Source organism: Phalacrocorax aristotelis, chromosome 2, assembly GCF_949628215.1.
Source record: "Phalacrocorax aristotelis chromosome 2, bGulAri2.1, whole genome shotgun sequence".
Classification (NCBI taxonomy): Eukaryota; Metazoa; Chordata; class Aves; order Suliformes; family Phalacrocoracidae; genus Phalacrocorax; species Phalacrocorax aristotelis.
Window position 1 is genome coordinate 102,227,434 of NC_134277.1, and position 14,150 is coordinate 102,241,583.

The window sequence follows — 14,150 nt, forward strand, 5'->3', positions numbered from 1 at the left end:
AGGTCTTGGAGATCCAAGTAGGAAGAAAATTACACTGATTTGATTTCTAATACTGCCACACATCTAGCAAAGCTGCAATGACACCCTGCCACCGGAGCTGAAACTAAAGTTGCTAGTTGTAAACAGTCTTTTCTCCAAAGATAGTTCCCTCTTTTAAAATTCTTTGTTTAGGTTTAAAATTAAAATTCTTTTTCAGAAGATCTAGATTTGGAATATAAGACTGTTGAATGGATTGCATGTTCTTCCACATACAAGAATAACTTATTTTAGGTAAATTTACAACTATAGAAGCAGCAGTGCCCACATGTTTACAGGATTTCTTTAAAAACCTTACTTCTTGAAAGGTGTTTAAAGCTATCCACCATAAGGGCTGCTGGATGCTCAGCACCTCTGAAGGAAGGGGGCCTCTTGTTTATGTACTGGTATTTTACCAAGTCTTCTGTTCTCAGGAATAGCTTTCTTAACAACCTTGCCTCAAAAGAAAAGGTGCAAAGACTTTGTTGTCAAGCCTAAGTGAGCTTGAAACCTGTGTATTCACCAAGAGAAGTTTAGATACGCAGCCAACGTGCTTGCAAAAGAACTAGCCTCCTTTTACTGTCTTACCTGCTACCAAAGCTTAAGCAAAGGGATAAATGGGAGGATACAAAAAGCGCATAGAAGTAAGAGCAGGATATACTGTGACAGAAAGCCTTATAAAGATAAGACTAGGCAAAATACTGAGGTTTTTTTCTGAAACCAAAAAGGTGCGGATAGACTTTTGTAGGCAGTTTCGATCTTGATCTTGATTTTCTATTTCAAGACATTTAGTGTGGCAAATGACTCAAAGCAAACTATTTGTGCTGATGACCATTGCATTTGGTTATATACCCACACGTAAGCCGTGTTAACATGTTCAGGACACTGGACTACTACTCCAACACCAAGTCTATGACTCGTGCTGGGATATGACTGTCCCATAGTGTTCAGAAACCTCCACCACATGCCATGTAGCATACATCAAATATGATCACTGCCTTTTGGAACTTACAATCTGAAAGACTGCTAGGTATAGCACACAGATAAAGACTGGACAACAGGAAATATAGAAATGTAGGAAGGAAGAGAATGGTTACAAGTAGCAGGAGAGTGAAAATATTATTTTAAATATAAACATGGAGGAATGATCTCTAAATATCCCATGCTGGCCATGTGTCTTTCCCATGTGGTGGTAATTCAACACAGGCTTTTCAAGAGAAGCAGATTCTGGGGTGCAATGCAGAAAACAGTCTGGTTGGCCTTACAGATTTACTGATACCTCAATTTTGCTCATGTAATCTCACAGCTCCTAAAACAAAGCCTCTCTTAAATACAACAAAGAAAAGGATGGAGATGCTGAGTGCCTGCCATTTCTGTATAAGACCTGGCAGGGTAATGCTACCTTCTGACCTCTCCACGAAGTATAGGTGTGCACTTAAAATGGCCATGCCGCATTAAGAATGGTACTATTAGAATTGTCATTGAGCTTCCTGTACTGTAAAACTACCCCAATACAGCTATAACTATCCACTCTGAGGGATGATATTTCTAAAGGTTTTAAGCATAAAGTCATGTTAAAAAACACGTGTAAGCCAAACAACAAAGTCTTCTGAGCAGAAGCAGTCTAGAAATGCCATGACTTGAAGGGCCAGAATGGTAAGTTACAGTACCCATACAGACAAAACAAAGTCCCTTCCAGGGACATTATGCTTTGTACCACAGAGTGAGAATTCAGTTTTTATTCCCATTTCTTGACCATCATTGATATTTTGGCTAAATTCTCACCTCTCCATCTCCTAAAGCCATGTCTTTCTTTGTAAGACTGTCTTGGCTATGTATTTTTGAAGGGAATACCACTCTCCACTCACTGGTTTTTTCTTCCATACCTTAGAAAAAAATACTTTTGAGAATGGAATTTACCAACAATTTCTTCACGGAATGTGAATTCCAGTGAACCTTCACTGAAATACTCATTTTCCTATGAAAACATTGAAGATGTATGCATAACACTTTGCTACGGTAAATGACTTGAGATCTGCATGACAATACGAAATCTAATTTCACTATAACTCCTTCCTCCCTCGTTATGGAACTACTGGGGAAATATGACCATGTACAGAGGCAAGTGCAAAAGCCAGTGCTGGCATCTATTAGTGTCGTACTTAATAATGCAATTAGGACGTTAGCATGTTTGGGTACCTACTGTACACACATCACAAACTGCTTATGGTCCCAAGACAACACTAAATGCTGCAAAAATTTACCGAGAAGCTGTCAATCATGTCAGATAAATGCAGGTGAATTTATCATGTAGATAAATAATGACCAGGCTCTACTTTTAATCACAATTCAGGCAAGGTTGGGAAATACTGCAGAGTTGGGTGCCATCAAGAGTGAATAAACAAGTTACAGATGATCTTGGTCTGCTCATAGGTCTTGCTCGAGGTATTTAAAAATTCAGTCTGTAAACACTAGATGGAGCTAAAAGTTCTTTCTATGTAGGCCTAGAGGCAACACTAATGCGCAAATACTTGTCTCTACCATTAATGCCAATTTGCACGTTGTATTCTCAGCAAAAGAAAACAAAAATGCCTTTACCATCTTTCCATCTACTGTGCACCTGCTCATCACTTGTATCTGTAACAAGACTGCGGTATGGTATGAATGAAATAGTAAATTCCTTCTGGCTTTGTTTTCACGTAAAATAGCCCAGAATATAAGCAGCCATCTGTACCTTAGAGGAAAAGACAATTTTCTGTCATACTGGAATTCCGATAAATTTGAAGATATTAGGGAAGTTGATGTCATACCCATCCTAAACAATGTAGCAGCAGTGGGATGCTGTCTTCTGTAGCTCAACAATCAGGATACTGTATGATTTTCACCTTCATGAACATAATGAATAAAAAAAAGCACAATCCTGAATTATGTGATATTGCTATCTAGGATGAAGTATGTGAAAAATTCTTTGGAACAGCCGTTCAATTTTGTGTGGTCTGGGCAACATTAAGAATGGAAAACTCAGTGCCCTGCTGTGTAGAGATTCCTATATTTCAATTCAGTTTTCTTGTTACTCTTCAAATAACGAAACAAAAAAAGACCTACTTTTGCATTCCATAAATATAATTTTTTACAAAATCTAACAAAAAAGAGATCAATAACATTATTTTCTTGAAAATTGAACCTGGAAGAAGAGGGGTAACCTCTCCAACCAGTAAAAAAGTGAAGAGTGGAAAAACACACTGGGAAAAGGTAACAGCTTTTCATTTTGATAAGTGATATTCAAGTTCTCAGGCAATGTTAGGAAAGCTCATCAATCGAAGGGGTCTTTTACTCTCCCCACTTAAAAAATATTACACATGCTAATATTCTACCTCAGCCACATGATTCCAGATCTGACTAACTTTCGATGGCGTGTTAAGACCTTGAAAAGCACTAAGCATACACAATTTATCCAGTTGTAAGAATTTATATTATCTGGAGTAGCTTAGTATTTTATAAGTTACAGACAAGAGCATACCACTCTTATTTAAAATCATATGGCATTTCACTTGAAAACATGGTGTTTTAGAAATCAATGAGACTATCCATGGGCACTACTCAGCACCAATGAGAAAGATGGGAATTGGTCATTTCTTTAGAAAAATCAGTTTTATGCTAAGGATCCCTTTAATGAGCCACAGACTACTACTGTGTTGATTTGAATCTGCTTATTACAAGGCTCCAGTGTCTGCAGGAATGGTTCAGACATGATGGCAATCAGTGTAAGACTATAAAGAAAGGTAAAAAATGACCTTTGGGTGCCTTGCTGAGTCACAGCAAGACAATTTTGCCATGTGTTAAAGGAAGGAAAACACAGCAAAGCTTGCAGATGAGCTTTGTCGTAAGGTAACACCTTCCAAATTACAGGGGATAATGGTGGGGAATGGATAGCATCTGAGTGCCCTGCATGTTTAAGAAGAGAAGAATGAAAAAAAGCTGATCCTTTGGTAACTTTGGAACATGCCAACTGCAGCTGGGAGGAAGCAGGGGATGATGATGAGGAAGGTCAATTGGAAATGGGCATCAGACAAAATAGGTCAAAATAAGGATATTCCACTCTGCACATTTGTGAAGTGAGGGCAGGGCTCCTGCCCAGCATCAGCACTTCACAGAGGAGAAAATTAGAGAGAGTGAAGGGAATCTGGACAGATAATTGGGAACAGGTTAATTTTTTTTTAATGCATGCTTATTTTCTTTGAGTGTTAGTATTTGAAATACAGAAATCAAACGCATAAAAATAGTTAGGTGTGGTACAAAAGGACATAAAAATAAAAAAGTACAACAAGAGAAGTATAAGCTGAATAGATGTAAACAGTGTCTGGAAGCCAGATTTACTTCTCTGCATGGAATACATAATTTAAAATACAGTACATCTCTCCATCTTTCTACATCACCTTCCGAAAGAGAAGAGTACAGATAGCAACCACTGCAGTTCACTCTGCCAAACACCTGAGGTACCGGTGTAGAGGGGGCACAGAATAAGTCTGTCCTACCTTTACCTTTCACAAAGCACACTTCCATTACACGTGAACAAATCACACATCACATAGAGTGGAGACATCCAAGATGTGCTTAGTAGCCACCCAAAAAAATTACTCTGTAATACATGAAAACAATTACATCTCCTCTTCTGTGCTTGTGATGGCCTGACATCAAGCACAAGAGCTGTTGCCACCTCCTCCACAAGAGGGGAGAAAGCGCAGGCTTAAGGATGCACCTCCTGCTCCATGTGTGTGGTCTGGTCCTTGGCCAGGGTATTTGTGTTCACCACCACAGCAGAGAGAAATCCTCTTGCAGGAACACCATAATCCCTGTTGGAAAGCAGGACTGATGTGTCAAGCCCCAGCCACTAACCCTTGTAGACCCAACCCACCGCCCTTGAAGACACCTAACTCCTGCTCTTCAACAACTCAAGAGAAATCAAATTGCCTTCACCTTCTGAGCAGAGGCTGCTCTCTTCTCCTGCTTGGCTTTCATTTCTGCGAGAAGTCCACTGCCCATCACCTGCACGCCATACCTCCGGCCTCCTTGTGGGCTTCCTTTGCTGTCACCCCTCTCAGCTTTTGTTGCATCGTCTGGCTGCACCTCCTCGAGTGAGTCTGGCGTCTTTAATTCCTCAGATCGCTCTGTACCACCGTTCTGCTCTGCAGGCTTTACCTCCTTCTTGCTTGTGTCCACAGCTGGACTTTTTGCAGCAGCCTTGGGTGAGGAGGGCTCCTCTGCCACCAACACAGTCTGGGGACGTTCCGATTTGGAGCCTCTTGATTTGATTAAGTTAAGGAAGCCACTCTTCCTTGAGTCCCTTTTCTTCTTCTCATCACCTGCTTCACTGGGCTCAATGCTGTCTGAGCTTTTAGTTGATGGTCTCCTAATAAAAGATAGACACAGACATTTTAAACTCTTCTCCACTCCCCTCCTCTATCTCTCTGAAATAGTACCAAATGACTTCTCCTGGGCAAAGCCAATCTTTCGTATGCTCCATACATTGCCCCAGGCCCAGTCATTTGCTGGTGCCTCTAAATTAAAAACTGCACAATTAACATTGATCATACTGTCTTGAGGATTCCTGTGCTGGTCTTGTGCATGGTATAATGAAGAGAGGCAGCTGTTTCATCTGCACTGGGCACCCAGCTGTTTCCAACACCAGACAGCTCTGCCCAAGCTGTCTGTGCACTTATGTATTGGGATGGCGTGGCATGGTTTTGGTAGCAGTGGGGCTACAGGGGTGGCTTCTGTGAAGCTAGAAGCTTCCCCCATATTTGATAGAGCCAATGACCAGCTGGCTCCAAGGAGTACCCACCACTTGCCAAGGCCAAGCCAACTCATCAACGGTGGTAGCGCCTCTGGAATAACATATTTAAGAAGGGGGAGAAACTGCTGCGCAATAGCAACTGTAGCTGGGGAAAGGAGTTTGAACATGTGAGAAACACAACCCTGCAGACACCAAGGTCAGTGCAGAAGGAGGGGGAGGAGGTGCTCCAGGCACCAGAGCAGAGATTCCCCTGCAGCCCATGGTGAAGACAATGGTGAGGCAGGCTGTCCCCCTGCAGCCCATGGAGGTTAATGGTGGAGCAGATATCCACTTGCAGCCCATGCAGGACCCCATGCCGGAACAGGTGGATGCCTAAAGGAGGCTGTGATCCTGTGGGAAGCCTGTGCTGGAGCAGGCTCCTGGCAGGACCTGTGCCCCGTGGAGAGAGGAGCCCACTCTAGAGCAGGTTTGCTGGCAGGACTTGTGTCGCTGTGGTGGACCCACACTGGAGCAGTCTGTTCCTTAAGGACTGCACCTTGTGGAAGGGACCCACGCCGTAGCAGTTCATGAAGAACTGTCTCCCGTGGATTGGACCCCATGCTGGAACAGAGGAAGAGAGTGAGGAGGAGGGAGCGGTAGAGACAAGATGCGATGAACTGATCGCAACCCCCATTCCCTGTCCCCCTGTGCCACTGTCGGGGAAGGAGGCAGAGAAAATTGGGAGTGAAGTTGAGCCTGGGAAGAAGGTGTTTTAAGATTTAGTTTTTATTTCTCATTGCCCTGCTCTGATTTGATTGGTAGTAAATTAAACTAATTGCCCCAGGCTGAGTCTGCTTTGCCCATGGTGGTAACTGGTGGGTGATCTCTCCCTGTCCTTATCTCAACCCACGAGTCTCTGCTTATATTTTCTCTCCCCTGTCCAGCTGAGGAGGGGAGTGATAAGAGCAGCTTTGATGGGCACCTGGCATCCAGCCAGGGTCAACCCACCACAACATACAATTTCACTCTGCTCTCTTTCTACAATGTGCTACCTCCGGTTTGTACCTGCCCATTAGTAAAAGGAGAACAACTGATCCAGGCACATAATTCACAGAGCTTTTGGGGTACCTTGTCCCTAAAGGACCCTGCTTGAAATGGAACTAGTTGGTGCAGCCACCTTCTCTCAGCAAGGAACACAGAGAGGTCTCCTTTATAGTGCAGATACTCAATCTCAAAAAAAAAAAAACCCCAAACCCAACCCCAAAACAACCCACCTGCCAGTAAGATTTTCTATAGGCATCTTAGAAGCAGAGTATTCACCCTTGAGAGGAAAGCTGGGCACATAACATGTCTGCGTAAGAGCACCCCAGCTGGAGAGAGAGCCACCGGTGCAGCAAATGGAGCCAAGATCCTTAGCAATGGGCACGGCCAGGGACAGGCACACAGGGATACTGCAAGCTCAGAGGGACATCTGAAACAAGCTGCTGGCAGGTGCCCAAGGGAAGCACAGGAGGATGCAGTCGTCTATAAGCACTCTGAACTTAACCCAGCTAATCCACTTTTTCAAAGCTACCATAATTTTACCACTACTCATAGTATATCACACATGGCTTCACATGTCACTATAGATATTTATAACTCACAGTGACTTTAAAACATTTGCTTTTCCTGCCACAGTTATCTACCAGTTAACACCTACCATTTTCCTTAATGGATGTCACACACAGCACAGAAGGGATCATTTCAAGTTGTATGGAAAACGCCCTAGCTTTCTCATTTATGTACGTGTCTCTGTGTGTGTGTGTGTGTGTGTGTGTCTGTGTGTATGTGCACAAACATGTATGAATGCAAGAACATCTAGATGCATCATTCTGTAAATGTACAGCCAGCTACAAAGCAGTTGTATAAGCTGTATAACCCTTATATAAAGCTGAAGGAGACGTATCTTTCAGATTAATGTATTGCCTAAACCTGGAATATTACAAATTGGTCAAACACATCTTTAACATGTTTTTAAAACAACATAAATCTACTGTCATCTCTCAAAACACTGTGCCCAACAGCAGTCCTTACTAGACAGAGACACCTGTGTGTATGACTAGCACTGGAGGGGACCATCCTCAACCAATACACAGCTCTGCTTCAGCTCTGATGAGCTCCACTGAAGGGTAAAATGAAGTCAACTGAATTATAAAAATACACACTAGTCAATAACCCTCCCCACATGGTATATTAAAGCAATTTATTCCAAAGTAGTCATTTTTAAGGGAGGGTAATTGAATTCACAATGTCTTGACTACTAAGGTATTTTCTGACTTTTACAACAGCGACCCTGGATATTGGGAACAGAAGTAAAATACAACTTAGAAATGTTACTTGCCCAGCTATCAGGATGGATTTTATTTTTTTTTATTTAATTTAAAACAAAAATAAATTTGAACTTACTTTGAATCCATTTTTGTCACTTTCTTAGTGAAAAATTCGTCCACGCCTTCATCCACTCTCCCCATGAGGCCATTCTGATCTCCTTCTAGAGGCACTCCAGCAGACACCTGGCAGAAGAAAAAACTCTCTCTGGTATATAATAATCTAAGCATATGTGTTTCAATGATAATAACTAAGAGTTAAGATGTCATAAAAGTTGCATGTGCCAACCAAACCTCAGTGCAGACAATGGAATCACTACTGGAATTCCCCTTTTGGTCTCTGCCAGCTGACGCATTACATCAAACACAAAGTAACCCAAACACCAGTGACAGACTGGATACTGTAATGTATGAGGCCAGGAACCAAATGCCTTGGGCTGGTGAGAATAGAGCACTAGTTCAGTCAGAAAACAAATAAAGCAGTTAAAGAAAAATTAAATCCTGACCAGGTTGTGATCTGAAGAGAAAGTATTTTCAACAGCTAGTTGTTTCCCTGTTCAGAGAGAAACATATGTTCTGGATTTTGGATTTAGAAATTTAGAAACAGAGCTCCAGCAGGCTAACAGAGCCTTTTATAATTCATTCAGTCCACCACTTCCAAAAGCAGAAACTCTAAATACAGAATCAGGCATTTCACTTTAGGAATGGAACGCATATTTCCGCTGAGTGTCTGAAAATGGAAGACCTGCTCCCTTTCTTTTGTTTCAGTGCCCATGTTTTGAATGTGGGTGACCGGAGGCATCTAAACCAGGCTGACTTAGTAATACCTGCCAGCCACAATGGCTCCGTGAAGATTAGCTGGTGACTCTACAGCCTCCTGAAGATGAAACATGCGGTCCCCTGGGTGGATTTCTCACGTGGTCTACCTCCCATACGTGGCTTTGATGTGGAAAAGCTCTATTACCAGTAGAGAGAGTTCCTTCAATGTGAATGCCACATGGAAACCTTTCAGGGAACTAAAGAGGACTCCACAAGACCCAACCCAGTTGTATTCTTGGTAGTACTAACAACCAGGAATCAGCCTGCCGCAAAATAGCAGGGTTTGTAATTTTAAACAGTTTAAATCAAGGAATCTCCTAGCTGCCACAACTCAGAGTAATCCCAGCTTCCCTCTTCAGCTGGAATACACACTCTTTTCTATGCCTCTAAAAAGAAAAATAATACTCTTAAAAGTTGCTGTTAACATCAAACTTAGCCTCATTAAGCCAGGACAACGAACTGCATATTAACTAATGCTTTGACACATCCATAAATCTTTTTCCTGAACCTTGCTAGAAGCCTAGTATTTACTTTGTTGTCAAAGATAATAGTTAATATTTTATTGGTACCTGCTGTAGCAATGAACACTGATCTGAAAAGAGCCCAGCTGGTAACAACTGCTTTGTTGTCAGTTAAACTGCATATTTTCTATGAACACCAGTTTTGTGCTAAGAAGCACAATGACTTCTCAGACTTCCAGCTTTGGGGTTTTCTGTATAGAACTTGCTTAGCTGGAGCATCTGACACTAGGCAGCAATGCATATACTAACATCTGGGTTGGTCACACTAGTGCTGGCCGTCTCAATATAAGTATTTACCTTCTCAGTCAAAAAATAGCTAAGACTGATGTTTCAACCAAAATGTGTCAAGCAAAAGTGGCTGATGCATTTCCAACAGAATTGAGAAACCATTTAATATTGATACTGGAGTGCTCCAACATCAGGAAGAAACATGTAAGTATCAAAGGCAAGTGCATCTCCTGAAGGGTAAGTAACGCAAGAATCCAACGATCTACAACAAATGAGGAGATGTACCTCAAGAAAGAAAAAGAGTCAGCATCTGAAAAAGGAGCAAGTTCCTAAAAATGTACTGAAGACATACAGATATGTTGAGGGCCTAATACGATCCTCAAGGCACAGGATTTTCTTATAGATGTTTGTTGTAATGCCTTTTAGTGATCAATGTTAAAGACTGAACTCTGATTAAGTTTGTTTTAGGCTCCTAATGCTAAAAAAGGAAAAAAAAAAAGTTACGTTTTCTTTTTTTTTAGCCTAAGTTTAAAAGTGAGCCTTCTATGTTTCTTCATTAAGGAAAAAACTGGCTTGGAAGCACAAATAAATAAGATGAATCACAATCTCTTTCATACATTAGAGATTCACCTCTTTGCTGTACTAAATCTTTACATGTGACGGAAGAACTCCTGAGGTTAAGATCTCACAGAATCTAAATGATAAAGACCTCTTTCATCATATTGCTTCAAAGCTACTTGCGGTTGGGTGGTTCTGAGGTTTGCTTTTTTCCCCCTCTTTTTTTTTTTTTTTTTGCCTCTGAACACTCATTTCAGTAAAAAATATGACAAAACTATAAATCTTTCTTCTGCCTGCCCACCCACCCCGAGTTAAAAGTTTATATTTCTCCATTTTCCCTTTTTTTTTCTTATATTTTTCAGCTTACAAAGAATAAATCTGTTTTCCAGCAAAACCAGAGAAGTACAGCTATGATCATCCAAGACCCCATAAATTACTAAATGGAGGTATTGGGAACAGCAAACAACCCAACAGACCTGCTTTAAGTGGTAGAAAAGGTCAAGATTTGGCATCTCACATTTCCAGTGCTTTTCCTAACCACTGTCTTCTGTGTTCTCAAAGTAGCAAAACCAGCAGCAAATCAATTCTGCAAACAATGCCACAGTCCACTCGTGACTCTGGCCTTCAAAATTTGGTTCTTTCATTTTCAGAAGCATCAAAGCAAACATCTTAAGTCTTTCAATAATTTGTTTAAACTTGTTATGAGGTCAGAACTAGTAAGGAATTAAATGGTCCATAAAAACAAGACAGGGACAAATGAGTTTAAGTAAAAAGGCTCCTTTCAATTTCTGCGACTAAATAAACCCATAATTTCCTAATTAATTTGATGTGGATGAGCATTCCCACAACATTACACTACCATGGGAAGTAACACTTCTCTACAAGAAGTAAGCTTTTTGTTTCTGTTGAGCAAGACACTGTATGCCCTAATTCCATGCCCGGTAGTGAAGCACTTGCCCTCCCATGTCCCCACTCCTTCCACACCCCTGTGCAGATGGCACAGGATGCGCCGAGTAGGTTTGGAAGAGAGGCAAGTTTAGCAACTGGGCAAACATGTGCGTTCTGCAGAACTGGAATTGGAAGAAGTAAACACAGATGTGTTTTCATTAAACAGGGAGACCAGTCCATCCTTCTGCTATCTCTATCCCTCCCTGGGAAGTGCAAGGGAATGGAAAGTTGGCTTGCGAATCCCCTCTGCTTGAAGGTTTCTCCATTTCCAAGTGCTGCAAAAAGCACTCTACTGCCTGATATGATCTTTCCCAGCATTAGGGAAATTTTCAAGGGTCCTGTCTGCCAACAATCCTCAGGGAGCAGAAGAAGCCACAGGCATTCATTACTAGGGAGCATAACTCAGAGAAGCAATGGCTGCCCTTTGATAGGGGCATATCATATCAGCTGCGCTCTGTTGCCATGAAATAGCTCTGTAACTCCTCCAGATCTGTCCTTACATACCCTGAAGATATACCATCACAGAAATAAATCTTTATTGATGTGGTATGCCAAGGAAATGGAACTGTGGGAACTCCGCACACATATACTTGGGTTCACACCAATGCCTTTCGTAGACAGACAGTACTCTTCTGTTTTGCCTTTCTAAGGCAGGCTCCAGCATGAAAAGCAGATCTGTGACTATGCAGATTTGCTGGCCCAAGCACCATCTTCAGTTAAGGAGCTGTGGGAAGCTGGGTGTCACAGAGTAGCTCCTCTGAGAGCTAATAGAAATAAGAATTCATGCCAAGTTACCACGTCTTAATGCAGGCAGAAAAAAGGATTAAGCCTTAACAAACCCTTGCAATATAATTGAAAAGTCTCATGATATTTTGTGTGTTTCCTGTGAAAGCTCCAAGTACCTCCAGGAACTGCTTCCATGAAAAAACAAAAGCAAATTAAAAAAGGATAAAACATATCCTGGTTTTAGGCTGTGTCAAACAAGACAAAAAGCTTGTAATAGAGGTTGCACACTGAAAGACGTGAATACCAGAAGAGAAATTAAGTAGGTGCTTATGGCTTTTAAAACTTTAACAATTACCCTCATTACATTGCAAGACTCGATTCATGGCAAAAAGGAATCAACAGATGGCATTGCCAGCAATATTTTAACGTAGACTCACTGCTGCTTGGCTGGGCTGCTGCTTTTTATTCCTTTTGGGCCTTAATTTTGTAAAGTGTTCCAGTTTTCTCCCTTCTTCTGATGGCAGCTCTGAAATGAATCCAGAAGTTCGTTTATCCGGCCTGCTGGAAGGAAATGGTGGGTCTTCTATATGGATAGGTACTTCTTCCAGTGCTTTATCTAGATCAAATTCCATTTCTAAGAGAAATCAAAACTTTCTAATTAGACTTAACATGCTATTTAAAACAAAAGACAATGCCATTCCTCTCTTTTGTGGTAAATAGTTATAAACACATTTAGAGAACTCAGCCACATGTTCGTGAGCAGACAGAGCACTGTGAGCAAATATTTACTACCAAACACACTAGCAGAGTCACAAAACAAAGCAACCAGTGTGGGCCCCAAATGCAATGCAGAGGGAGGGAGAGTCACCTGTGCTTTTCAATCAAGAGCTACCTAGAAGAATCTCAGGCAAGCAAAGCAGCAAAAATGTAGAAATTCTCACTTACCAAAAGCTCTGGACACTGGACGGAGCATTCTACTGTGGATGCTTTTCCTTTTTGATTTAGGAGTCATCTATCAACATAAAACAAAAGAAAAATTACTTTAGCGGGCAAAAGAAATGACAAAGAACACCTTTTCCTTTCTATCCAACAGATCAGTTCTTCAAGCCTATGTATCACTTCAAGATCTGGTTGGGTTTAACACCAGGAGGGAATGTTTTTTTCATCCCCTTCAGAACTTCTTCTAAATCAACATTTTGTTCAACTGACTTTGAACAGAACCGGGGAGGTAGTTTATTTTTCCCATTAAAACCGTAGGTTGTACACTTATTGGTCCCCAACTGTAAAATAAGGGAACTATTAAAACTGCACCTCTGCATTTGAGATCATGTGGCAGAGAAAACGTAAACTACTGTGTCCAGTACTCCACCGTTAATGACAATACCAGGGATAGTTTCCACCTTGTTCTGGCTTTTATTTTTGATAAAGAATACAATTCCTCAGTTCATTTGTTAGTGACATGCTACTGGGAATGATTATAATTCAGGTATCGGTGCCTCTTGACACCACCACACAGCTCCCCAAACTTCCCTAGGAAAATGCGGTCTTGGAGCACACAGCCCGTCTTCAAAAAGCAAAAATACCATGTCAGTGTTATTAACACCTCCAGCAAGCACATGACTTCCAGGGACTTTAGATACGCTGACAATAGGTGGAAAGTTACCTTGGCATACATTCAACACATTTACTGAAAGTTATGCACTATTATTCTCCTCGTCTTCAAATTCCCAGAGAAAAGGAATATGTTGTCTTAAGAGCACAAATACCCAGACTTAAGACCTAAGCTTATTATTTTTGGAAGAAAGTTGCCCTAATTTTCTTGCTTGAACTCTTCTGAAAGCTTGCATGGCAAGAAAGACAGTTTTGCACAGGAAACGCATGTGTCACCAATTCCGAACCTCTTAACATAGCTCAGCATTCTAAGACATTTAAACAAAAAGTTGACCTGCAGGTTTTCTAAAGAGTTAATTTAAAAAGACTGAGCTTCTGCAAAGATGGGCTTCTTTTGCGGTAGTGTCATACATGCTGGCTTTAGTGACACCCATATACTTCCATTTACTTGCTAGTCTTGAAGCCTAGTGGCCTCAAATCTGGAGTGGCTCACAGCTCATTAACAGAATTGTTAATCAAGGCCAGCAGTGTCAATTTTATATGAGCCAGAAAAGACATAGTTGGCACTAACATTTCAGACAAATC

General features: G+C 41.3%; 1 protein-coding gene across 4 annotated transcripts in view; it reads right to left on the bottom strand.

The window, feature by feature from the left end:
• CARMIL1 (capping protein regulator and myosin 1 linker 1) overlaps positions 1-14,150 on the bottom strand; it is a 200,993-nt gene that overhangs the window by 13,636 nt on the left and 173,207 nt on the right. For all 4 annotated transcript variants that reach the window (XM_075084539.1, XM_075084538.1, XM_075084537.1 and 1 more), the window contains exons 30-33: positions 12,900-12,966; positions 12,392-12,588; positions 8,234-8,340; positions 4,993-5,425 (exon numbers count right to left, since the gene is read on the bottom strand). In XM_075084539.1, the coding sequence (XP_074940640.1) occupies positions 4,993-5,425; positions 8,234-8,340; positions 12,392-12,588; positions 12,900-12,966 (804 nt within the window). The remainder of the gene's footprint in view (positions 1-4,992; positions 5,426-8,233; positions 8,341-12,391; positions 12,589-12,899; positions 12,967-14,150) is intronic.